Here is a 27,080-nt window from a genome sequence, read left to right on the forward strand (position 1 = left end):
AGGTCGCAGGGTCCCTCCTCGGGGTCCTCCCCTCCCGGCAGTGGCAGGGCAGCCCCGCCCTGGCTCCCCGCGCCCCCGGCCCCTCGGCCACCCTCCCGGAGGCTCGCTGGCAGGCGGCCTCCCTGCTTCCCGCCTCTGCTCCACATGCTCGCTGGCCGAGCGCCCACGTGCGTCGTCGCAGCCCTTTTCGGACGACTTCCCGGCGTGGCCATCGGGACAGGCTGCGAGAGGCGGCGGCGGCGGCTCCAAATAACACCGGCTTACCTCACTCCCTCCCACGCAGCCCGTAAGCCATCTGGGCCCTGTTCGCTGTCGCCGGTTCTCTGGGCGCAGGCTCAGGGGACTGCTGGTCACCGCGGCCGAGCGGGCGGTGCTGGGGCGTCAGGCCATCCGCGCGCGGCTGGCCTCACGCCCACTCCAAGTCCCTGGCGGAACCGGACCACGCGGTCCCTCACCCAGACGGGCCTTCGGAGCACCCTCCCAGCCCGGGCGGAGGGCGCAGCGCCCTGCCTGCTCAGCAGGACTTCTCATCTCAGACATTTCAGTTTTGTTTATTTTCAAGTTTTAAAATTATTCTTTTTAAAAAAATTTCAATGTTTATTTTGAGAGAGAGACAGAGAGAAAGAGAAAGAGCACAAGCAGGGGAGGGGCAGAGAGCAAGGGAGACACAGAATCCGAAGCAGATTCTAGGCTCTGAGCTAGCTGTCAGCCCAAAGCCCAACAGGGGGCTCAAACCCATGGACTGTGAGATCATGACCTGAGCCGAAGTCAGACGCCTGACTGAGCCAACCAGGGGCCCCTAAAATTATTCTTACTGTTTTTTGAGAGAGAGGGAGTAAGCTGGGGAGGGGCAGTGAGGAGAGAATCCCAAGCAGGCTCTGTACTGTCAGGGCAGAACCGGACACAGGGCTTGAACTCAAGAACTGTGAGATCATGACCTGAGTGGAAACTCAGAGTCGGACGCTTACCGGACTGAGGCCCCCCACGCCCCCCCAGCCGTTGAAAGCTTGATGTACCGAAGCCGAACCAAGCATGTCTGCTCCATCTGCCCCGGCCGCCAAGAGCGCCTCTGTCCTGCCCAGATCACGGTCCTCAGGCCTCCTTTGTCGGCCCCTTTGGGGGACCATGTGCTCACCACATCCTGGTTGGTTCCACCCTCGAACATGTCCAGCACCGGCCCATGGTCTCTGTTCTATGGCTTCGGCTCTCATTCCCCCTTTCTGACGGACACTTAATCGTATGCACTAAGTCAGAGTGCTCTTTCCAGAACAGAACTCTCCTAGTCTACTTGAAAGTTTGCAGGGGCTCTTTATGACCTTTGGGGGAAAAAATTAAGAATATTATTAGTCTAACACACAGATTTCTGGAACACAAAGTTACGGGACCAATAGCACTCTGCCAAACGCCCCCTGGCACTGGCCGCAATAGCCCCACATAACTAGCCCGTTAGGATTTCCTTAGAGGCAATTCAGGCCTCAGATACAATGTTAAGCAGTACTCTGTGTCAGGACCACTAAGTCCCCTTCTCTGCGCTCGAGATGGGGTCTGCCGAGCAAGGCCAGCGGTGGCGGAGATCACGCCCTGTTCGACCGCAATGGCCACCGCCTCATGGGGCGTCACCGCCTCGCCGGCTCACCTGAGATGAAGCATCCCCATACTTTCTGCCGTGTCTTCTTTTTTGACTGTTGGTTTTGTAGATTAAATACTTGATTACCTACCACTCTGTAAAGTGAGAGGCATATGCCACTTAACCACTAAGCATGGGTCCATCCGAAATTAAAGCAACAGTGTAACCATGCCACGTAAGGTGCTGTGGCAGGCGATTACGGGGAGAGCACAAGGCCCTCCCACCTGTGGGTGTAATTTAATCATGAAGTGGAGAAGAGCACAGACGGAAGTAAGAATCCCGGGGCTCCTGGGGGGCTCAGTCCACGGAGCGTCCAACTCTTGATCTCGGCTCGGGTCATGATCTCACGGTTGGTGGGTTCAAGCCCTGTGTCGGGCTCTGTGTTGACAGAGTGGAGCCTCCTTGGGATTCTCTCTCCCTCTCTCTTTCTGCCCCTCCCCACTTGTGTGCTCGAGTTTTCTCTCTCTCTCTCTCTCTCTCTCTCTCTCTCTCTCTCTCTCTCTCTCTCTCAGAATAAACTTAGAAAAGCAAAGTAAGAATCCCAACATCAAATGTGCAGGAAGACAGCACGTGGACAACCTCTCCTGGGGGAACTTTCCCGTCCTCGGGAGGCACGCAAGATAGCATGAGGCCCCGGGGTGGCTGTGGTGGGGAAGCCGACTTTCCACAGCAGGCGGCAGCTGGATGCTCCCCGGCTGACACCGGACGGACCCGGAGACCCCAGGGCCTGTACGAGGCAGCGCGGTGTGAGCAGATCCCCAGAGCTCTGAGGCCTTCCTTGGGCACACAGCCTTCGGGGAGATCAGAGGACGCCGTGAGATCCCAGGAGGGAAGTGTGTTCCAGGCCAGCACAGATACAGGAAGATTCCAGAAGACGGCGGGAAGTCGTGTGTGAAAAATACTCAGGGTCATCATGATCCAGGTAGAGGTTAAGGAACGCGATCAGGCTCAGGGCAATGGGAGTCGGGGCTCCCTGGGGAGCCCACACCCCTGACTCTGCAGCCACTGGGGCCGGGTGCCGGCCTGTCTGGACGCAGGCAAGTGCAGGGCACAGAGGAAAGGTTGCTTCGTAAATATTTGCAGTGTTCACAGTAAAACTGGGCGTCCAGTGGGAGAAAGCCGGAGAACGTGCAGGAGGGGAGAGGCTGACTTCCCGGCCCCTTCCCACACTGCCTGCCATCCTCCCCCTGCCCTGCTAGGTGGGGGATCACCTTGAGAGCCTGTCGCTTTTGACTGTGTCCTTTCTGACACGTTTGCCTCAGGCTGCAACCTTCTAGTTTGCATCAAGTTTATGTAGAGGCAAAAGTCATGAGCTGCAGAGTCCACAATAACTATGCACACAGTCGCATAAGTGGTCTCCCCTCTGCTGGGAACTGGGGAGTGACCCTCCTCTTCCCGAGGAGACAGCATGCTTCTGGGTGGATGCGGGTCTGCCTCCCCACCTCTGCTACAGGGATCACATGCCAATACCCCGCAGGTCATGTAGGCACTCCTGGTGTCTGGCTCTGAGCCCCAAGCAAGATGCCCACAGGACAGGATCTGAGGTGGTGCTGGGCAGGGGGAGGGGACAGCGAGCCGTGACCTCCGTGCTGGGCATGGAAGGAAGGAGCAGACGGGCTTGGGTTCTCTAGGGAACGAGAGATGCAGCACCAACAGGCCAGCAGTACGGGCAGTGGTGACAAGCCGCAGACGGGGCCTTCTGTCTGGATGGTCAGGTACGGGACCCCCCCCTCTTCCTCCCAGGGCATGAGGAGCCAAGTGGGGGGCAGTGTGTGTGGGTAGGTCCCCAAGCTCCCTGCCCTTCCCTGCAAACCCCTCACCTGCACAGAGGGAGGGGAAGAAAAGTGCCGCAAACCAGAGAATAGGTGGAAATCTGAAAAGCAGCAAGACCGTCTGCACAGTGTCCAATGCCTGTGTCTGAGGGACCGCCCTGAGGTAGCCTCAGCCCGTCCCCTGCTGTGAAGGGAGCGCAGGGTCGCCTCATGCACAGTGGAGTGAGAAAGTACCCCACGTTTATAGCCCAGGGTGTTGAGGATCCTCTGACCACCCCAAGACTAGAATCATGTCTCTTTTGCTCGATCCTTCTCGGTTTGGGCAGCTCTACGAGACCTCCCCAGGCCGGGGGCTTATCAGCAACAGATATGAGTGTCTCCCTGTTTGGAGACGGAGAAGGCCGAGGTCGAGCCCGAGACTGGGACGTGCAGACCTGGTGTCTGGTGAGGAGCTGGCTCATGCGTGACCCTTCGCCATGTCCTCCCACGGAAGGGGCGAGGGGGCTCTCCAGAGAAGGACACTAATCCTTTCCGGGGAGTTCTATCCTCCTGGCCTCATCACCTCCTCGAGGCCCTGCCTCCTGACATCATCACCGCGGGGACAGGACTCAGCATATGGATTTGGGGGACACAGACACTTGGTCCGGAGCGGACTGCCCCTCGAGAGGCCATGCGGATGGCGTCCCCCAAATACAAGGAACTGTGTCAGAGCCAGAAGTGACTTTAGAGCCTGCCGGCTTGGAAATGCTTGAAGTGACGCTCACTGGCGTGGCCCCATCAGAGACGAGGGGCCCTGGTGACATGGACAGACCCCAACCGCACCCTACGGCGTGTCCACAAGGATTCCTGCTCCCCAGACTGCATTCACAGCACGCTGTACACCAAGTGTGGGAATACCGCTGGGAACAATTTGATTTCTGTGGCTTCAGCACACGCACAATTATATTTCCACTCATAGCTGAGTGTCTAATAAAGCTGCGGAGCACAGATTTATTACTATAGTTACTTTACAACACAAGGATAATTTGCTTTTAAATGCAGTATTATTATTGGAAAAACAACACTTAGAGATTATGAGGGTCTTAAATACAATGAAATCGTTTCCATTATCTTTTCCTATGTCAACACTAATATATGCTTTTGCAAAACATTTAGAAAATATTTAAATGAAAATAACCACCAAACCACCACCAGGGATGATCATTATTAATATTTTGGTGGCTTCCTGTATTAGATTTCTATTGCTTGTGTGTGATGGCTACTTTGACATGTCTACTTGGCTACGCTGTGGTGCCTGGACATTTGGTGAAATAGTAGTCTACATGGCGACGTGAAGGTACTTTTTAGATGTGAGTGCCATTTAAAGCAGTAGACTTTGAGTAAAGCAGATTGATCTTCTTAATGGGGGTGGGCCTCATCCAATCAGTTGAAGGTCTTAAGAGAACAGACTGACCTCCAGAAGGGAACCTCTGCCTCGACACTGCCTCCTCACTCGGGCACAGCCTCACCTCTTCCCTCACCTCCAGTCTACTCTGCAGAAGTCAGACCCACTTACCTCCAAAATCACGTGAGCTAATAATTCCGTAAAATTGATCTCTCATCTCACGCGCACACACACACCCTGTTGGCTCTGTTTCTCTGCACAGTCCTGGCGAATACACTGCAGAACAGGGTCTCACAAGCGTAGCGGCTGTCGGCAACCCTCGTGTCGTAGCGCACACGAGCACTGGAGGTCAGGTCCGGCACGAGCAGCGAGTGCTGTGCTCACGGTATCGCAGGCTGGCGTCAGGGCGCCGGGCAGCCGGAGCCCTCATCAGGACTCTGGGAAGAACCCACATCTATGCTTCTCAGGTTGGGGGCAGAAGGCAGCTCCTGCGGCTGCAGGAAGGGGGTCCCCTTTCCTTGCTGGCTGTGGGCCAGAGTCCTCCTCTCTGAGAGGCCTCCCCAGGGTCTTCCCCATGGACCCCTCATCTCTGAGCCACGAGTGGCCTGCCTAGTCTCTCTCCTATATCAAATCTCTGGTCCCTTCCTGCCACCAGCCAGAGAAAACTGCTCTTCACAAGCTCAGGTGACGAGGTCCAGCCCTGGGGAGAAGGTCCATTTGCCACATAAAGTCACGTGCCTGAGACGGGCCACGTCATGGAATGCGCCGGCCACCCTCACTCACAGGGAAGGGACAGTACACACAAGAGGGTCGCCCTAGACTTGCGCCCGCCACACAATCTTTGCAGATTTTGCCATGTGTTTTCCGATGTTGGAGTGGCTGGTATCAGACATTTTGTGGACATAACACTGTAACCATATTATAATACAATGAAAAGTTCCTTGTAAGCATTTTTAATTGGCAACAAATAAGTATCATCTTGCAGGTGAATGCATGTTTACGGTTTCTAATTAATTCTTCACTACAAATAATAGCAAACAATTGGAATTTCTTCTAGGATTTCCCTTTGTTTTGATTAAATCTTTTATTGAAATTTGACTATTTCTTTAGGGTTCCATGAGTGGAGTTGACCTAAGTGTTTTTGATATACATTGCCAAATTTCTCAGTGAAAGACATTTTAAAAACATGTTTATTCTAATGAAAATAGTTACTTCAAAAGCAATTTAGTTCCTCAAAGTCTCACTTTTTTAGCTCTGTGAAAATTATTTCTGTAATTATTAATTATTTAGTTTCAGGTGCCCCATTAAGTCCTAGTGATACATTTATTTACCAATTTCTTACTCAATAATTATATTAGTCCTCAGCATACACCAATTTACTTGGTGGATAAATGAATGAATTCATATGTTATACATCATACACCAAAGAAAATAGTGAATTCCACAGAAGAAATTCTCTTTACCACGTTGGGACAGTTATACAGAGTGAGACTTGCGTGGCTTCACGGTTAGGACACACTGTTTAGCATTTCCCCCAAGGCTTACAGATTTGCCTCTGCTCTGTTCTCCTCATTCAGTGTGTTCTTTGGAAACAGCCCTTCAGCAGCTGATGGATCCTGACTCATGAACAAAAGCCCTCTGACTTGTTCCAGGACTACGAGGGTGCTTCCATGCTGCTAGGCATTGTGAAATCTACAAAAGTGAAAAGAGCGACTTGTGTTCAGAGAACAAAGCTTTCAACACCCTTCACGGAATGGAGGTGAGCAATTCTCTGTCCATGACGCTGTCAGAGTTCTATCACACGCTGGGAGATGAACTGAGAGAACGCTTCAGCTTCTGAGCAGGAAGGCACACGTGAAAGTAGATGAACGGCGAAAAGTGCAGGAACATAGCTCATGGGTAGACTGAAAAGTATGTAAACGCATTTTGCAGCTTTGAAGTTAGTGGGAATGACTTAGCTTTTTGGGAAATTAAGAGCCCATATATCAGAAATGGGAAAAATAGGAAAAGAGGAAAATTTATAGTATTATATCTATATCAATATATCTATATCTAGTTTCTTGCCTAAAGGGCTAAGAAGGAAAAATGACCAATATTAAAGAATATCCTACATTACACAAGTTTGAAAAAGTAATTAAAAGGAAGAAAAATAATTAATAGTGGCTCTATTTATCTAGTAAGTGTATCTTTCAGTTATTTCATTTGATCCCAATCAAAGTGGCGATCAGAACAAAGCTGCAGACTATCTATAACACAGTGAAAATGAAAGCGTCACATGTCAAAGTATATGAGATGCAGCAAAAGACACACTTTTAGGAATATTCGTAGTCTTAAACACTCTGATAACTAAACAGGCATTCAGCTGAAAAATGAGAGATAATGAAATGGATCTAAGAAAACAAAAAGGAAAAATTAACAAAAGCATAAAATAATGAATTAGAGAACAGGACAAGGATAGAAAATTGATAAACCAATGCAAGAGCAGACTGCACAACCTGCCCTTACAACATTTTCCAGCCGCATTCCAGATGCCTGCCTTCTGTTCTCAAGATGACCCCTAATGCTGACAGACCACCACAGCCTAAATTATTTTCCCAACAAGCCAATCCATAAGAATAATCTAAGACCCTTATTTCCTGAAGTTTCTAGAGACGCAGGGATCAGCAATGGATTTCTGCAAAGGGACCAGTATTTGAGTTGAGGCTGTGCTCGCTAAGTTGGGAGATTCTCAAGCGGTTCTTCAGAAGTATAATCTTTCAATGTGCTGTTGAAGTCTCTTTAAAAAAATTTTTTTTAACGTTTTATTTATTTTTGAGAGAGAGGGCGTGAGAGAGCGCAAAAGCGCATGTGCACAAGTGTAGGAGGGGCAAAGAGAGAGGGAGACAGGCTCCAGGCTCTGAGCTAGCTGTCAGCACAGAGCCCGATGTGGGGCTCAAACCCATGAACCACGAGATCATGACCTGAGCTGAAGCCAGATGCTCAACTGACTGAGCCACCCAGGTGCCCTTGTTGAGTTCTCTTTGTTAGCATTTTTTGAGGATTTTACATTAATATTCATCAGAGATTTTGGTCTATAGTTTGTTTTTGTTTGGTCTGGTTTTTAGTATCTTTGTCTGGCTTAGGTATCAGGGTAATGTTGTCCGCATAGAATGAACTTGTATTTCTCCATCTTCAGGTGTTTCTGAGGTAGTGTCCTGATACAGTTTTAGGGAAACGGGCACTGGGCAGTCTTAGCACAATGGCTACCCCTCAGGACTGTACAGAGGTAGAGAATTAAGTTATTCAGAGATTAGGGTATGAGGAAAGGTAAACACTAACTTGGAGTTACTGCCATTCTAGTCGGATTCTCCATAGCCATGCTGATGAGGATGCAGCTTCAGAGGCAGACAGGTCCCAGGGGGCTCCCCCGGGGTGCCATCCTGGCCACAAGCAGGCTTGGTAGCTGCACACTCACTCAGAGTCACATACTCTTTGCAACACTACATGCAGGAATGAAACCTTAGAGGCAGTTCGCCACCATGACGTCATGGACAGTAAATCATAGTAGCCTGTTCACTGACCCCCAGGTGAGCACAGAGCGGATGCACTAGGTCTGTAGGGGTACCTTGCATGGAGGCATTAGTGGTTGCAGGGGCAGAGTTTTGACCCCCATGATCTTTAACCCGGGGCGGCACGTGTGTGAATCTGCTGTGCTACATGGAACAGGGAATCCAGGCTGCAGATGGAACTGAGGCCGGCAGTCAGCCAACCCCGCGACGGGCAGAGGCCCAGGCAGGCCCTGTGTCGCCACATGAAGTATCAAAGCAGAGGGAGGCAGCAGGGGTTGGAAATACAATGGCTGAGATCAGGCAGGAGAGGTTTGAAGAGAAGATGGGATCACCCCCCCCCCCCAGCTGGTTTTGAGGACAGGGGACGGGCCATGCTTGTGGGCGGCCTCTGGGGGCTCAGCGCTCAGCAGGAAGAGACGAGGCCTGTGTCCTGCGGCCGCCACACCTAGAACGTGCAGGGAGGCAGACCCCACCCAGTGCTCTCAGGAGGGGTCACAGCTCTGCGGGCCCCTCTTGTAGCCCAGGGAGACCACGGGGGTTCTGACCCCACAGGGCTTTCAGACCACACATCTCCAATCTTAAGCCACTAAATTCATAGAAATTTCATATGATAGCAATAAAAAACTAAAGAACAGTAGAGAGAAAAAAGGAAAGGACACTGCAGCAATATACTCATTTCTGCTTTAAAATAGGTACATGCATATAAGTATATACAAATATTTATGTGCATATAAAAATGTCTAGACAGGGTGTAATTGTCAGAAATGGCTACTCCCCATGGCGCACGGATGTAAGAGATAGAACGACATTTGGCCTCATATAATTCTGTCTTGTGTCAGCTTGTTACAAGGAGTACAATATTTTTCCAATTAAAAAAATCAACTTAATAACTTAATGGATTGATGGTGTATTCTGAGGCTAGGCCCAAACCACTCTCGCCTGCACTGTGAACCTCAGCGTCACTGGCTTCCAGGGACACAGGTCCCCGTGAGGCTCGCTCACTGCAGAGGACCACCCAGACCCGCGTTCCTGGTCTGCATGTGCAGAGGCATAGTTGGTTCAGCAAAAGCACATGTTCTGTAGATTATGGATTGAAATGTGTGGCTCCCCATAAAAGCCCCGGGCAAGCCCTGTGCGGCAGCCTCTGGGCGGAGGCCTTAGCGAGTTTTAATGAGGAAAAGAAGGCAGGTTCGTAGGAAAAGTACCATTCGCTATTGGCTAAAAGCCAGCTCTCAAAGTAAATCTAGAAATTTAGAAAGAGTAGACTAAATAAATAAAACATGAAACTTTAAAAGAGGAACTTTTCCTTTGCCTTTCTTTTTACTTTGTTCTTGATTTGACTTTAAAACATCAAAACAACAGGAAGAGAATCGGAATAAGACTAGAGTCAGTGTGTGTACTGAAAACCTAAGATATGAAATCAGGTGAAGCTGGGAACATACTAGGCCAACATAAAATAGATGAAGATGCGTGAGGGGGGGTCCTTGTTCGGTCTGTGAAATGGAGGAACAGGAACAAGCAGCAAAGTGGAGCACTCCGCCTTCCCCTGGGGACAGTGGGGTCCCCTCTTGGGTGGGTACCTGGGGGCCCAGTGCTGGCTGTCACTCTTGAGATGGGGCTCTCTGGCTGCTGGGGGTCAGGAGGCGGGACTCAGGAGGGCAGCGCCCCACAGGTGCAGAGAGCTCCCGGGGTTCCTCGAGCTGAAGGGAAGATCTGGAGTTGCCAGCCCATAGGTGGCAGCGGAAACTGCGACAGAGGCTGCCTTCTCCATGGGAGCATGGTGGCCAGGTGACTGAAGGGCTGCACGTTTAAGGTGTGCGATGTTCTCAAGGAGGCTGGCATCTGGCCTCTCCTGGACTAAAGGAAGAGTGTAAGGAACAGGGTGGATGTGAATCAGCTTTACACACTTCTTACACATTGAGGATCTTCATTTTTAGAATCTGTACAAACGAGTGCTTTGATGGCGCCCTTCCCAGCGGTTCTTTAATTAAGCTGATCAGCGAGGGTCCCTCAGAAGTGACTCCTGAGAAGTTAGCTTAGTGCAAGGAGCAAGGGTAATGGCAGATAACACGTCTCTTGCCCTCATGGAGCACACAGGCGACTGGGGGCGGCAAGTGTGTGGCAGTGGTATGCACAGGGCGCTATGGGGGCACCCTGCGGGGACACCTAACCCAGGGAGACGCCCTGGAGGAGGTGAGCCCGAGCTGGGCACTAGAAGCACGAGCGAGAGCACAGGACTGTTGGGGACAATGGTTCATTGGGGAACTCCGAGTAGTTCGGGGGGGCTGGAATGTAGACCCTGGTGTTTGGGAACGATGAGAAATAAGGCCTCACAACTGTCGGGCTGGGCCCTGAGGAATCTACCATGGGACTCGGCTAAGTTAACTGGGTGCACAGATCCTCAGAGCTCGAAAGCTGAGGGGGAAGGTAGCAAAGGGGGTGAGAAGCGGGTTTCTGGGCTGAGGTACTCTGTTCACCTGCTACCTCCACGCGCTTGTCCCAGTGAAGGGTTACCTGGACGTCATTCTGTTCGAATCCTTACAGACACCTCACTGTACGTACTGCCCGCCGTGTGGGTGAAGCGATCTATACACTTTCTTCTTTTATTTAAGGTTAATTTCATTAATCAGTGACGGTGCTAAATCCAAAGGGAAAAGGTGGTGTTAACTCCAAGCAGGAAAGACAGACAGCAGGCTGTTCTTATTAGTTTTTATGTATTCTTTCATTATTTCCTTGTGTCATATAAACTGACAGGAATTTTATTATTTCCCCATCTTTATTAGACAGGAAATGCATGCTTTATAATGTTGCATACTTTGCTTTCTAAAATTAATATAATCTGGATCTTGCCACATTAGTACACACAAATCTGGCTCATGTATATAGCTGCATAATGTTCTAGTATGTTCTATTAATAGCATTCCAGTGTTGGTCTATCAATTACTCAGGCAGTCCAATAGCAGTGGACTGTGGGTTAAACTTTTGCTGCCCTAACAGGATTATAATGAATAGTTTTGCACACGTTACTCCTTCCAGGGGTAGGTGCGTACAAGGACAGGTTCTCTGAGGTGGGACCAATCCTACTGAGGGGTGTTTAGGTCATTTACAGTTTCTTACAATGACTTATGATGAAATAGTGAACATCACTGTATTTTTTTACATCTCTGTGCTTTTCAGGAATTTCTTTAGAATACGTCTTTAGATTCCTAGTTTCAAATGGTATGCTAAAATACTCTCCAGAAAGTTTTAGTGATTTGTAAGGTATGGGAATAACATTTTACTGGCCATTACCCATATTTACATTAAGATGTTTATTCCTTCTCATTGATTTGTAAGGCATCTCTATATGATAAGAACACAATGTGTCACTTAAATGGCAAAACATTTCCACAGGTTTTAATACTGTTTTCCTTCATTATAGTACTTTTAATTTGTGGTAGGTTGGTTCACTTTGACTATGCATCAGTTTTTAATGTCATGAATTCAAATCTGTCATTATCTTGTGGTTTCTCACTGAGGAATAAGGGTCAGATATGTCTTCTCCACCTGAATCATAAAACATACATGCACACACAACATGCACACACACCATACAAAAACACATCCAGGCATGTGTGTTCGTGCGCGCGCACACCACATACTCACACACGTACTGAGAAGATCCTGACGCACACATGTCATATGCACCTGCATTTATCTTTACACATAAAGTAGCTCTTGAAATAAGTCCTCCTTTCTCTATAAATTTAAAATGCTCCCGTCATGAATGATGACTCAGAGATGTACAAAATTATAAGAGCTTTGACATCTCAATTCAACTAACCAGAAAAGAAAAAAGAAACAAGACCCCAAATGTCCCCCAAATTAAATTAGTTGGTCTATCTTTCCTAATAATAAAAAATAGTTAATCTGCAAATCTAGTATCTTGAATATTAATACAAAAGCTTATCTTAAAATGCAGTAAATCAGATTCAGTAGGAATGTGAAACTTTCCTGTCACCTGTAAGAATTCTGGCCAGTGTCTGCATGCGGACAGGGTCTGGCCACAGAAGGGCAGGGCCTGACGGTCCTCAGTCCGCGCAGGTGCAGAGTGCGTGCCCACTCAGGCTCCGTGCACTGATGCCGGGACAGGTGTGCGCATGTTTGCCTGGTTTTGTTTCATTTCTCTTTTGAGAGTGACAGCTTTCCGGCCTGCACTCTTCCAGAGAAGCAGCAAGGGGAAGGAAGAAGTCCTTGTGTGTAAAATAAGGACGTATATTCAATGACTAATGAGAGGACTGTTTTTTCTTGCTCTAACAGCAGGAAGACCTGTGTTCAAGAGAATCACTGTTCTGAGAGGTCAAGCATTTTTGAAGGAAACTCAGCCACAGCCTTTACAAAAGGGGTGTTACATTCAATGGCTCAAAAGGACTGAGAACAGCCAAGTAGAGACCCTATTTTCGTCCAGGTCTTCAGCCTGGGAAGCAGACGGACAAAAGTGCTGGTGCAGTTCATTTTATACGAGTATTGATTATGACACGGGGGGTGTGTACGCTTTCTGAAGTTTTAGTGATAATTTAGCAGACATTGTCATTCAGAGATAAGAACGTAATTCTATACCGATCACATTGGAACTAAAGCATAATTCCTAGGTTTCTGTTGTTAAATACTGGTCGAAGTTGTCTGAGCATCCAGAGGAGCATAAAGCCCAGAGGGGGTCAGCAAACATTACTTCCTGTTTCTGTCATCTGCATCCGCCCCCCAGGAACGTTGGTCAGTCCGCTCCCCCTGGTGCCGTTCTCGGTGTGAAAGGAGAAACACTCAGGGCGCGGTTAGAGCCGATGACCCCAATTATATCTTAAATACAACTATCAATTTTGCTTCACAGTCTGGGTGTAGAATAAACTAGAATAAAGATTCTAAGTGCGGTAACGGACCACACATATCAGGGCAAGTTGCCGCATCCTCCAGGACGGGAGCGTCCCTGGTGCTTAGGGCAGGTCCCTGGGAACCACAGGCCGTGGGCACAGGGGTGAGGTGAGGGATGGGTCAGCGCTCTCCAGACGCGGGTGAGCTAATCTGGGGGTCCCCGGCCACCCCTCCTTGTAGGATCCCACGTGCTCCTCTGACCACTCATTCCCCGTGACGCACGCTGGCCTCCAGGCGCGTGAGCCTGCCGACCGCAGGCAGAGGCCCTCTGGGCGCGGGAGCAAAGCTGCTACTTTTGTTCCAAGCCCATGGGGGTCACTTCGGTGACATCAACACTCACTTTTCTGAGGCAAGGTTCTGAGTAAACAGTTGAGCTTTTGTGATGTCACTTAAAACGGCAAGAACTTAATCACACTGAAATCTATAAAATCCTAAGCAAATGTAAAATGGGCTCAGATGCTGACAGGCAGAAACAGTCATGGTCTAATGGCCGGGCCTCTCAGTAACAGAACTTCTCCGGAAGACTGACCCGCAGGGCCTCTGCGGATGTGGCAAATCCACAGAGGGTTCCCCCTGGGCAGGGAACCCTGCGGTCACCTCACCACACTGCCCTCCATGTCTCGTTTGCTCCAGGACCATGCCAGCTGGGGGAGGGAGAGAATAATTCACACACTTACGCACAGAACTGAGCTCAGTGCCCCAACACTCATGGGAAGGCTGGATTGGGGGGGGGGGGAGACAGACGATGGGGAAGAAAAGCCTGATGGCCAGGTTACCTCTGTGGCCATGTGGACGGCACTGTGGAGGCCCAGGGGTGGAGGTCGGGCTGAGTCCCGAAGAGGAGGAGTGGCTCGGCACCCCAATTACTCATTTCCCAACCTCTACCGGCTGCACGTGGGTCAGGCACTTGGGAACCACACGAGCAGCAACACCCAGCTTGACTTCCACCTGCGGACGGTCCAAACCTGGACTGTGACGTCAGGCAGCCTTGGGCTCTTCATGACTCTCGGGATTTAGAGGGAACATTGGCCATACTGGTTTACAAACGTAAACTAATGCCATCTGCTGAACACTGCCGCTCGGGCACCCAGTACCAGACCCCAGCTTCCACCCACAGGAGCATGAGGGGGTCTTGGGTCCCAAGGACAAGTCCAGGATGAATTCGCAGGGGTCGGGTGAGGGCTAGTCCCTGGGAACCAGAAGGGCAAAGGGGAGGAAACTCATAAACATGAAAGTAAAGTTCGTAATTCTGAACATGACCTGCTCCCTGCTCACCATTAAAACACAGCTTGCTTTTCTTTTTCTTTTCCATGGTTTGCTTTAAACGTACACAGTCGTTGTATGAATCACAAACTTTCCAAACGTCAGCCCATGTCAGTGGCCACCTGCCCAGTGGTTCAGAGCCCCCAGACCACGTGAGACAGTCAGCAGCCTGAGCTCCCAGACCTGCTAGGCACAGCAGTTGCCTGTGTGAGTCCTGATACCTCATAATTACCTAACGTGACCCGAAGCCCGCCAGGGAAACGGCTAGTGGGCACCCTGCCTGCGGGGGCGGCCAGTCAGGTTTGCGTCCGGCTTCATGGCTTATGCTCTGAGGACACCCTTCCAGGAAAGCTGCTGCCCAACGGTGTCTTTGCTAACGCACGCTGCCTCCCCGGTGTCCCTCCAGCACATCAGGGCTCGCCCCAGGGGGGCCCTGCTCCCAGTTGCTCCCTGACAAGCCCGACCACCTCTGTGTGAGGCAGAGCAGAGACCCACGGCTCTGCCACACCCCACTTCCCGCCTGGCACTCCCAGCACGGTCACAAAGGTGTGGTTTGCAATGGTGAAGTGTAAGATGCGGGTGCCACGGAACATCTGCGTGTGCATCCTGCATGCCAACGTTAACGACGAACTGCAGGCGCTGGAGGAAGTCACATCACCGTGCAGGCGGTCACTGTGTGCACCTGGCACAGGCAAGGCGGACACAGAGGTCACACATCACTCTGGGGCTCCGTCCGCATGCTCTTGGGTCGTGGTGAATGACTCTGCAACACCGGAAAGGCGCAAAGAAGCAGGTCCCCTGGTGTCGACCCCTCATGGGAGAGGGGAGGGGCCAGACAGCTGAGCCTTGAACAACACGGGTCTAAACTGTGTGTGCCTGCACTTCTACATGGATTTTTCCCACGAGACACAACGCAGCACTGCACGTGGATTTTTCTCTAGCTTAGGATTTTCTTTTTCTTTAAAAAAATTTTTTTAATGTTTATTTAGTTTTGAGAAATAGAGAGAGAGGGCGAGCAGGGGAGGGACAGAGAGGGGGAGACACAGAGTCTGAAGCAGCTCCAGGCTCCGAGCTGTCAGCACAGAGCCCGACGCGGGGCTCGAACCCACAGACCGTGAGATCATGACCTGAGCCGAAGTTGGACGCTAACCAGCTGAGCCACCCAGGCATCCCCTCTTAGGATTTTCTTAATACCATTTTCCTCTAGTATATTTTATTATAGGAACATGGTATGTTGTACATGTAACATACAAATTCCATGCTGATCGACCCGTTAGTTATGAGTAAGGCTTCCAGTCAACAGTAGGCTACTAGCAGTTAAGCTTTTGGGGGACTCAAAAGTTGTACGCAGACCTTCGACTGCCAAGGGGTCAGTGAATCCCAAAGCCTGTGTCACCCAAGGGTCAGGTGTGCATCCAAACTCAGCTGGTGGGACTGGACAGACACACTGATGCGAGTGCTGCGGGCCAAGTTTTCACAGTTCATATGAACACCTATTTCCCAAGTAGTTTTCCCTGCTTCTATTGTAGAAATCAGTTAAATTTATCAGCCATCAGTCTTTGGTCAAGATCATGAAGCATATACTACTGTACTCGCAAAAGAAACCCACGACCTGTCCCCTCCTCGCAAACAGAACCACTGCCGCCAACCATGCTTCTAAAGCTTCCGCCGACAGCACATGCCCTGTCGCGGTTTCCGCACAGACACACACGTTTCCGCAAATACGCTTCTGGAAACCAGCCGCCACCGCCTGAGAACAGGGGATGGCTGTCACAGCGGCTTTACCACGCTGATGTAGACATCACCCAAGTAAACAGCCAAACGTCTGGTTTTTAAAAAAACAAAACACTTTGTAAAGGTCTTGAATACTGGTGGCCATCGAGCTACCGTTTGCAGCTCACACAGGCGGCCACGGGGGACAGAACAGTAGGGAGGCGGCTTACGTTTGGAGATCTGCCAGCGGCCTCTGTCCGATGGGCTTGAGCAGGGGCTCCGGCCGCATGGCCGCCGTGGGCGACGTCTTGGGGCTGGAGTCCGACTCCGCGCTCTCCTCGTCGCCCATGGCTTTGATGTAGCTCCCACTCCTCATCCTCCGGCAGGGTATCTCCTCGTCCTTGCCGCCTGTGGGGCACCCCCCCCACTCGTCCTGGGGCACCTGGGGGAGAACAGACACCACATGCGTCAGGGGCTCTTCGCGGGGGACAGGTGCTCTGTGATCCCCGGAAGACACGCTCTTTACGGCCACTTGTCACTGACAGTGGGGCTGTCACTCAAACCCTAAGGACATTAATGGCCAGTTGTTGCTTTTCCTCATTAACAAGCTGATAGACAGGAAAAGTGAGAAAGCATGAGGAACCGCGGAGGAGAGAAAGTCACTTGTAATCTCGGCACCTAGAAAACAATACTGCTTGTGTTTCCAAGTTACTTCCTTCTGGTACAAGAGGGACTCGGAATCACGCTGAGCAGACTGGGGTCACAGAGGTCTCCGGGATGGGGGACAAGAAGGACTTGCGGCGGGGCCATGGTGCCGGACCGGGGATGGCTGAGGCTGGGGTCGAGGGGCATCGGCGTGCGGGCTCCCGTGCTCACTCCCAGACCCGACATGCCCTGCAGCACCGCCAGCTCAAGATGGGGGGCACGTGGGCACCTCGGAACCCGCCTGCCACACCTGGGACCTGAGCCTCCCTCCTCCGGAGCATGAGTCCAGACTAACGGTGCCTGCTGTCGCTGCCGGGCACCGGTCCCTGCCGCCCCGGGTGGGGCGCCCCCGAGCGTCCATTCTGCGCGGCGCACCCCGCGGCTCCCCAACGCAGGTCGGAGCAGCAGCCCGCGCAGCTGGGAGCACCTCCTTCAGGTCCTTCAAACACCTGACACATCGCTCCGGCACATGGCGCCTCGCACAGACGGCCCGGGACGGGACAGCAGCCGCGGTCCCTGTGAACTCCACAGGCGTCTGGACAGCCGCCGGGGCTGGTGGCGACCACGGGTCCTGTCTGCACGTTTGTGCTTCTGAAAGGGCTCGGGCTTGCGGGAGGCTTATGGAACGGCGGCAGGAGCAGGCAGCGGAGCAGACCCTGGCGCTGTGACAAGGGGTGGCCCCCGCAGGACAGGAGCCTTCCGGTTGTCACTCAGCTCTGATCGTGCAGCGCTCTGTGGCTGGGGACCCACACAGGCCAGCCCCACGGCTGCAGAACAACGCTTGGCTGGGCGGCCTCTTCAGCCTTTCCAGGGAGCCTCGCTAAGCTCCTGTAAGCCCGGGCTGTGTGCTGGTCCTCACACGGGTCCAGGCGGACATGAGACTGTGTCCACAGGCAGGATGGCTGAAGACCTCAGCCTCTTCACGCTGTCTGGCCCAGCGAGTGGCTTCTGTGGAGGTGTCTGCAGACTGTCAGATTCCGTGCTGGGAGTTAGTGAATTAGCCACTACGGTAAAGACGAAGTGCCGACAGCATCCCATAGGAGGCAGCTTCAGTACTTACCATGATCATGCAATGCCTTCTGCTCCACCCTCAAAATAACTGTGCAGAGGAACATGTATTTAGCCATGGGAAGAAGTTCATGGGGAAGAAAGAAAGCAGTTTTTAAAATACAGTCTGCAATTTTTCTTATACTGTAAAAATAGACCCGCCTGCATTATGCATGGAGACACAGCTGGGAGAATGTGGAGTGGCCGTCATCCCTGGGAGAGTGACTGTGGGCTCCTTGGTTCTCATTATTCTGGTATTTTCCAGATTGCCCGCTTGGAACATATATTGCTGTTAGAATAGAAAATAACTTATTTTTAATTTAAGAAAAAAATCAGTCCTTGAAGCACCTGGGTGCTTTAGTTGGTTATGTGTCCGACTTCAGCTCAGATGGTGATCTCATGCTTTGTGAGTCTGAGCCCCGTGTTGGGGTCACTGCTGTCAGCAGTCAGGAGCTGCTTTGGGTCCTCTGCCCCTCTCTCTGCCCCTCCCCCACTTATGCTCTCCCTCCCTCCCTCTCTCAAAAAATATATTAAAAAACTTCCTCATGTGTTATAGCATCAAACACCTGCAGGAGGTGGGCAAGAGTGGCCATGTGTCCTTCCCCAAACGTCACACGCCTTCATGGTCCCCAGTGAGGGAAGGCACTGGCGGCGGTCCCCAGCACCCCAGCCTCTGCAAATCCAACTGCAGTGTTGGCTGCATTTAGGGACCGATTACCCACCTGCACGTGACAAGGAGGGAGGTTTGCCATTTCTGAGGTTGATGAGGTTGACCTCGGGAGCATTTCGGGGCCTCCTGTTTCTGCTGTAAGGACACTTCTGTGCCACGTATTAAAGCATCCTCCCTTCCTTTCAAGCGGCAAGAGGCGGGTGAAAGGACCCAGGGTTCTGAATAACGTTCTGTGTCAGTTGTTGAAACCAAGGAAGGAAAATAGCGTCGGACGCTGTGTGTCCCACAGGGAAATGTCCTCTTCATTCATGTTTTTTGTTTTAAATGCAGACCAGGAACTTAGTCCCTGGGGGTGTCGTTGAGAGCAAGACAGCTGGGCTTCTGAGGCTGGTTTCCACAGCTCTAAGTGGGGCGGTCTCCGGGGCCATCATGGAAATCTGGGACAGTGGTGACAGTCACACACTTGGAGCGCATCACAGCACCCTGGGCCAGAGATGCTAGTTTTGGGGAAAGCATGACGCAATCCCACCCATTGAAGACCTGGCTCATGTCCGGGATGATTTTGAATGTCTCTTGTCCTGTCTACAGTTACTGAAGCCTCAGATCTGACCCTGTGTTGTATGTAAATCAAAGGGTGTGTGTGTTCACACGTGCGTGTGCACAGTTTTAATGAACAATGAATTTTTTAGGATGTGACTAACTGTGAAAATCAAGGGAGGGGAGATCTTTGGTTTGATGTTTCACCAAGAATTATTTACCATTTCCCAAAACCCCAGCAGGCGGGCAAATCCGGGTGCCTATGAGGGCCCCTGCCATTGGACAGGGAGCCCTAAATTAGGGCGAGTCTTCAGCTGGGAGCCCATTTTGGAGCACTGCATTCTGAGCACGCTTGCCATTAGGTGTTATGCTTTCTTTTTAAAGCAATCCTCCTTTTCTTTCTCCGTTATGTTAGAGTCCGGGCACACAAAGACAGACGTGTATCAAGTAGTGTGTGTAGATCACAGTGTATAAGTTCAGTTTAGAACAGCCAAGGGGACATTATGAAAGTTGTTATCAACAGGACACTTGTTTTCATGAGTTCATGAGCCATTGTTATGGGCAGGAAAGCTGTTGGAACAACTACGTGGATGCGTCCTCAGCGCGAGGAGTGTGCAGAGAAGGTGGGGAGGTCGTCACAATGTTGGGGACGCAGGGTGCAGGGAGGTGGTGCACGGGGAGCCCGTGCTTGGTCACCAGCCAGGGGAGAGAGCGGACTCGTGAGGACCCCAAGCCCGTCTGCCTCATGCCGCTTGGTCACCTGGATGGTTCTCAGCTGGAGGCAGGGGAGGCTTTCCCTCTGGGACATGTGGCAACAACTGGAGATGTTTGGGTCTCCAAGATGGCGGCACTGCTGGGGGCCAGTGGGCAGAGGCCAGGCTACCCCACAGGAGAGCGCCGTCCGGCTGGGCGTCGGCCCACCGTCAGCCGCAGAGAGGCCGGAGGCTGGGATGCCGCCGCGCTGGGCCGTGTGCATCCCGCCAGGCGAGGCGGTGGCGATGCCGCCCAGACCAGCCATGGACCCAGGTTTCATTAGCGGGGCTGGGGGCTGCCTTTCCTCTGGTTACTCCGTGTGGCGCGTTTTCCTCTGTGCCACCGTTCAGTTGCTGAGCTCATTTTCCTCAGGCCACAGCAGTTTCTGTTTCTTCAAGACCAGGACAGAAGACAGACAGAAAGAAGCAAGACGTGGCCGGGGGTCATGGGCCGCTGGCCGGGCTCCAGTCCCGCCTGAAATCATGCTGCCCCGAGGGCGGGGCTCAGCACCCCCTCGCTCACTCAGTGACTGCCAGCGTGCTGCCTGTGGCCACCGATCCAGATGCCTTCTCCTAGGAAACATGACGGCCAGGCTGAGGGAGGCTGGTGAGGGAGGCAGAAGAGACAGGGACCTCACTGTCCAGTGGGGCTGCACCAAGAGTCACCTCTGAACCTAAGGAGCCTGAGGCCCCTGGGCCTCCCCTCAGTCACCCCTGCTCTTCACCATAATGACCACGTGTCATGTGGGTGATGTCACCCCTAAGTGTAAACCTGGATGAAACAATGCTCACTCAGGCCACTGTGTCGGTTCACCCAGTGACCCGCCATCTTCGAGGACTTGTACTTTACTGTTAATCTAACTGCAGACTCTGACCGACATGAGATCAGCCTCAGGCCGGCAAACACTTGGAATCCCAACTTCCTTCCGCCAAGAATTCATCTCAACAAACACTTCCTGGAAGCTGGTCACTGCGGCACGGGACGATTCCAGGTAGGAAGGGAGCCGGTGCTCGTGGCCTTTCTGTGGGGCTGTCACTCGTTATTCCTGCCCCGAGGGCGATGGTGGGATGTGCTGCATGGCTCTTTCCCGCTTGGGTTCTGTGGTCCTCAGGACCCTGCCTCCTGGGGGTCCCTCTGCCTCCCACCTCCTGGGGGGCAGCACCGACGGCCCATCAGGAAGCAGCCCTCCAGGTGAACCCTTCGCAGAGGATGCTGCTGCTCCCAGACTCGCCAGCTGGGTCACAGGGACACTGCATGGGCCAGGAGTGACACATCGCTGCCGTAGCGACTGCCACATGCGTGAGATCTGGCCACCTGGGGGAGTGGGCCAGGAAGCCCACGGAAACCCTGTAAGAGGCAGGTGATGGGGAGGGCTTGGCAGGGGGATCAGCCATTTTCACAGGGATGTGGGGGCGACAGACACCAGCATGGAGCGCACGTTACCAGGGACACAGCTCACCAGCTTGTAAAAGTGGCCCAAACAACCGACACTGCAGTGTGGCCACGATGCCAAACCGTTCCCTGCAGTGGTGGGTCGCAGGGGACAGTCGTGGGGGGCGGGGACTGGTTGTAGGGGTGGTCACATGACCCCAGCAACCCCATAAGGCGGTGGGCACACGCCGCCCTTCCCCGGCACCGCGGGGCACACACGCTGAGGGCAGAGTGGCGGACTCAGGCTCCTCCCGCCGGCCGCACCAGCTGTGCTCCTAGCAGAACCGAAGGGCCTCTGCAAAGCCTGTTGGAATTCCGCTTTCCTGAAGAGGCAGGTGTCCCGTGAGGATGCGGGGCCAGGGGCGCATCACCCTCTGGTGCGGGCTCACCATCCTCTTGTTAGGTGACACTGGGCAGCTTCCTTTCATGGCTCCCAAGCATCCTCCAAGACGTTGCAGGACAGGTGCCCCTCTCCCCCTACGCGGGGTCTCTGTGATGCATCAGGGCCCGGCCACAGGCTGGGGGGTCTGCCACCTCCAAGCCTGCGGCCTGTCGCGCCCACAGGTCACAGCCGCTGAGCAGATGAGCAGAGACCGAGGGGCAAGGACAGAGGTGAGTGGTGTGGGAGACAGGCAGATGCTGCAGCGGCTCGGGAGGGGGGTCCGGGGCGGGCAAGTCCTGACAAGTGAGTGTGGCCCCCAGCCCTTGGTTACAGTGGATCTTTCTCCTCCAATCCGGTGGAAGCCAATGGCCGGTGTGGAGACCCCTTTCAAATGCTTGACAAAGAAACAATAAACGGGCTCTCCTTGGAAAAAGATGGGTAGTTTCTCCAGACCATGTAACAGGACCCAGAAACAAATGCAACTGGGAAATGTGGCATTAAAATATTTTTAATGTTTATTTATTTTTGAGACAAAGACAGACAGAGCACAAGTAGGGGAGGGGCAGAGAGAGGAGGACACACAGAATCCAAAGCAGGCCCCAGGCTCTGAGCTCCACGTGGGGCTCGAACCCAGGAACTGCAGTATCATGACCTGAGCTGAAGTCTGATGCTTAACGGATTGAGCCCCCCGTGGGAAACGTGGCATTTTTAACAAGTACTTTTGTGTGCATGCTTGATCTTCCCACTGAACTTTTATCTGGAGGCTGGACCTCCAGCTTTGGGAAAGAGAGTCTGAGGTGCTCCCCAGCCGTGCGCAGATGACCCACACTTCATTCTCCTGCTACTTTTCTCTGATTGCTTCCAACGCGAAAATATGCAAGTGTTTCCTGTCTAGACGCCAGACACACAGCCACCAAATCTCCAAGGCCACTGATTCACCAGCAGGGACCCACAGGCGGGGTGAAGACACCCACGAGAGGAAGAGGGGGTGGAAGGGGGAGCTTGGGAGGGGAGGGGCAGTGGGGGCGTTGCAGCCGCGGGTCTGGGGTCACGGAGCCACGGGAGGGCCAGGCCCACATTCCCGCCCGGGGAAGACAGGTGCACCTGGCAGTCTGCCCTCCCCCAGGACCACCCCCTCTGCTCACAGAGGGCTGCCTGAGCTCAGGGTGGCCGTCAGCCCCCAGTCAACATGACATTCATGAGAAGTTTGACCTTAGATGCTTTGTGTGTGGAGGCAGAAGAGAGGAAAACAAGAGCTGTTTCAGAGGATAAGATGCACCTAATTTTCTTTCTGTCTGTGGCCTGCTTCGACCTACTTACAACACAAAGAGCCTTCCTCTGGCACAAACTCCACATCTGTACGGACTGGAGGGAGGAAAGCAGCGCCCTCCCCACTCCATGCCTGCCTGGCTTGCAGGGGGAGCGGATGTGAGCAGCACTTGTAAGCACTTACTCCTCCCTTCTTGTTCCTGGTTTATTCTGCAGGGTCCGAAGACAAATGCCTCCGCTTCCCCAGTTGCGGCTGGAAAGAAGCCGGCTCCCCAGGGTCCAGGGAGTCACTTGTCCGCGGGGAGGCCTGTATGTGGGCTGCACACGGGTCTGTGACACCGTGCATGACAGACGGCCTGGGCAGATGGACATTGCTTGTGAGGTCACCATCATATTCGCTCTCGTGACCCACGGTGACAGGGGCAGGGAAGGGAGGTGCTGAACTGCGTCCTCTAGAGGGTGCTGTCCCTCCCCCAGCCCACCTCTGCTGCAGCAGAGGGTGCAGGTCTGTGCACTGAGACACAGCTTCTGGAAGGCCCAGTCCTCCTTGCCACCCGCCACACATTTGTGTCAGGACCGCGTGTCCCAGCGTCTGGAACTTGGGTGGGGCAGCCCCCGCTCACTCTTACCTGTGCAGCACTGGCTGGGGAGGCTCTGGGAGGGACGGGGACAGCTGAGGACTGGGATGGATAAGCACACGCGCAGACAGACCGTGTGTGGGGGGAGGAGGGGAGGGGAGACAGGTACATGCACCTGCATCTACACCGTGAGGCTGGCGCAGACAGAACCAAGGCTGAGGGACCCCATTTCCTCAGAGCTGGTTCCTCGACAGAACACACACACACACACACACACTGCAAGGAAAGAGGGAGAAAAGGGAGGAGGAACCAATGGGCTTTTAAGAGACGGATGAATGGGTTTGCAGGTAGTCCCTTATCTGGCCCAAGACCCAACCACTACAAAGAGACCAGGGACCTCGGGAGGATGGAGCTGTGAGTGGGTGGGCGAGGCCAGCGCACCATTGTCACTTCTGACGTCTCATGATGGTATCGCGGCTGTGCTTCTAAAGAAAGAGCCCGTATCTCGTGGTGCGGATCCTTTATGGGGATGCAAGAACGCTTGTCTGGCACGTGGGCATCCCCTTCCGCCCGCCCAGCGGGCAGGGGCTGTGGGCAGGACAAGACCGCCGGAACCAGCCTTCCTGAAGGGCGGTGGTGAGCGAGCGGGGGGTGGGGGGCTCCCAGTTATACACCCGTCCTTACAGGATCTCATACTGCCCATAATTAAACCAAACTAAAAGCAACAGTCGGCAGACAGAGAAAAGGATGTTTGGTGAAGGGCAGGAGGCGCCCAGGGTGTGAGGCACCGCGGAGGACATGGGGCAGGAGACATGACCGGAAAGGGGCAGCTCCTGGAGGCCGACACCCAGGGGCCCGAACACCGGAGCCGCAGCTCACGGGGAAGTTTCCGGAAGGCGCACAGAGAAGAGTGGGAGACTGCACTGGAGCAAAGCACGAATCTATCTCGTGTTCCCTTAGACGGGCAGCAAACATCCTACATTGTGCAGGGCCGGGGGTGCGCTGCCCGCCAGCCGAGCTGGGTCGAGCTGGGTCATCCTGCGGCGCTGCCCGCAGCACCTCACCCCGCTGCCAGCTTGCGTCTTGGAGTCGGCATGCCCGAGGGCCGTCTGGTCAGCACTTCCCTGCCAGAAATAAGCCCCCCACCCCCTCCCGGTCGTCCGCCTGCTCCGGGAGTCCGCTGCCTGGTGCCCCGCGGGCGTCCGCCAGAGTCCCTCATCTAGGGTCAGGTCTCTCTGGGCGCACAAGGGACCAGGAGGGGAACACAAGGGGTGTCGCTCCGCCTTTTGAGCTCTAAGCGCTCACTAGCCGGTGGAAGGGACTGGGAGGTGCTGGAAAGGAAGCCGGCGCCCCCTAGCTGGAAGTGGCGGGTCAGGGATGCTGTGAGGAGGAGGCAGGCACGCAGGGGGCACCACACGGGCACGTCCCGCGTGAGCGGCCCCCACCTCCGCCCTCTGCCAGGTGTGCCTCTGCCCGCCCTAGCGGCTGGCCCAGGGGGGCGGACGCGTGTGCCCGGCCGTGCCCAGCGGCGCTCCTCTCCGGTGGGGGGTCGGGGCCATGCACGGCGCAGGACACCTTGGTGGGGGGGGGGGGGGATGGACCAGGAAGACCTGCTCCGTAGTGGGGCCGTCCCCTCCGGCCCCTGGCCCGCCCCAGCCCACTCACCTGCAGGAAGTGGCACGGCCTGAGCGCGGGCTTGGTGTCCCGGGGCAGCAGTGGCTTGTCCAGGTTGAGTGAGCTCTTGCGATAGGCCTCCTTGGCCTGGCTCACGGTGAGCGTGGACCAGGAGCTCCGCTTCAGGTACTTGGCCTCGGGTGTCACCGTCAGGCCCTCGCAGGCCGAGCACTTGACGTCGTTGTTGCTCTTGGACGTCTTCAGGGACAGGTCCCCGAAGGGGCCCGGGAGCACCTCGGGGTAGCAGTGGGAGACGTGGTCCACGTGGTGCCTGTTGGCCACGCTGGACGTGCGGCAGGTGCTGTCACTGTCCAGGTTGTCGTCGGAGCTCCACCAGCTGCCGGCGCCCGCCCGGGCCTTGCCCTCGGGCTTCCGCTCCTTGCTTTTACTCCGCTTGCCGTGCTTGGGGTGGTGGGCGTGGTGGTGGTCCTCCACGCGGCCGTCACCCTTGGTTCCGTTGACGTGGCCCTTGGAGGGGCCCTCGAGCGAGTGGGACTTGGTGAAGAGCTTCTGCACGGAGTGCACCAGGTGCCGTATCCTGCCCGGGCTCTCGCCGCGCTGCCCCGCGGCCGCGGACGTCCGCTGGTACTGCAGCGTGTGGAAGCCGTCCCTGTGCAGCGGCCCCTGCTTCTCGAACTGGTCCAGCAGGTTGGCGGGGATGCGGTTGGCCCTGGCGCCGGCGTGCGGCATGGCGCAGTCGTCTCTGGCGTCGTAGTGCGAGCTGTAGTGCATCCGGGGGAAGGTGCTGCTGGACACGTGGTCGCCCAGCACCAGGGGCATCATCACGCACTCCGAGTGAACCGAGCTGCCGGGCGAGCAGCGGTGCTGGTCCAGCGGGCAGCCGTCCACCGGGCTGAGCAGGTAGGGCTGCCTCGCGTCCTGTGCGCGGTGCAGGTGCTCGTGCGCGTGCTCGCAGTCCTCGGGCGCCGCCAGGCCGCAGGTGTGCGCGGAGCACAGCGGGGCGGGCGCCCGGCCCCCGGGCAGCCCCTTCATGTTCCTGGGCGCCGGCGAGTACCTCCCCTCATTGAAGTGCGGCGTCGGGGACCATGAGTACTGCTGGTCTGTTGAGAGAGCACACAGAGCTGGGTCAGCCGCCATCCTCGTTTACGTGTTGGAAAAGTAAATATTGGACCCCCTACGCGGGAACTATTTTATCCCATAGTCAGGGGTCACTTTGGGGCACTGAAGAGGGGAATCACTTTTGCTTATACCACACTGAAGGCTCCAAAGTAGGAGGCTATTAAGAGGCATAAAGTCTCTGGGCGCCTGGGTGGCTCAGTCGGTTAAGCTTCCAACTTCGGCTCAGGTCATGATATCACGGTCTCTGGGTTTGAGCCCCGAGTCGGGCTCTGTGCTGACAGCTCAGAGCCTGGAACCTGCTTCAGATTATGTGTCTCCCTCTCTCTCTGCCCCTCCCCTGCTTGCACTCACTCTCTCTCTCTCTCTCTCTCTCTCTCAAAATTAAATATTAAAAAAATTTAAAAAATAAGAAGTGTAAACTCTGATATTCCTAATTGTTGTTCTGCAACCACAAGTATATATGGTCTGGGAGATTCATCAGATCTCTGGGCAGCAAGACTTTGTTCTACTAAACAAATCAACCATTTGGGGGCAAAATGAGTTACATTTCAATTAGATTTGAGTGTTGTGGTTCAGTTTCAGAAGTGTCAAAAGTAACATCTGCTATTTAATTAGTAATACTGGTCAGCAGGCTCTTGTGATACGACTCATGTATTACTCCAGAATGGTCTAAAGCCACGTCCTTGCTGCTCAGGGGAGAGGAGGTGGCTTTCTCGAGGCCATCCTTCAAAACGGGGAC

The 27,080-nt window shown here is 53.9% G+C and overlaps 1 protein-coding gene and 1 long non-coding RNA gene across 3 annotated transcripts in view; both read right to left on the reverse strand.

The window, feature by feature from the left end:
• The window catches only part of DLGAP2 (DLG associated protein 2), a 648,525-nt gene that overhangs the window by 79,876 nt on the left and 541,569 nt on the right, over nt 1-27,080 (reverse strand). For both annotated transcript variants that reach the window (XM_029933318.1, XM_029933322.1), the window contains 2 exons: nt 25,253-26,322; nt 16,446-16,657 (listed from right to left, as the gene is read on the reverse strand). In XM_029933318.1, the coding sequence (XP_029789178.1) occupies nt 16,446-16,657; nt 25,253-26,322 (1,282 nt within the window). The remainder of the gene's footprint in view (nt 1-16,445; nt 16,658-25,252; nt 26,323-27,080) is intronic.
• On the reverse strand, nt 13,595-14,683 carry LOC115287039. The gene is made up of 2 exons (XR_003906345.1): nt 14,515-14,683; nt 13,595-13,883 (listed from the first exon to the last, which is right to left on the reverse strand). It is a non-coding gene; the product is annotated as an uncharacterized LOC115287039 (long non-coding RNA).

This window comes from Suricata suricatta, chromosome 1, assembly GCF_006229205.1.
Source record: "Suricata suricatta isolate VVHF042 chromosome 1, meerkat_22Aug2017_6uvM2_HiC, whole genome shotgun sequence".
Lineage (NCBI taxonomy): Eukaryota > Metazoa > Chordata > Mammalia > Carnivora > Herpestidae > Suricata > Suricata suricatta.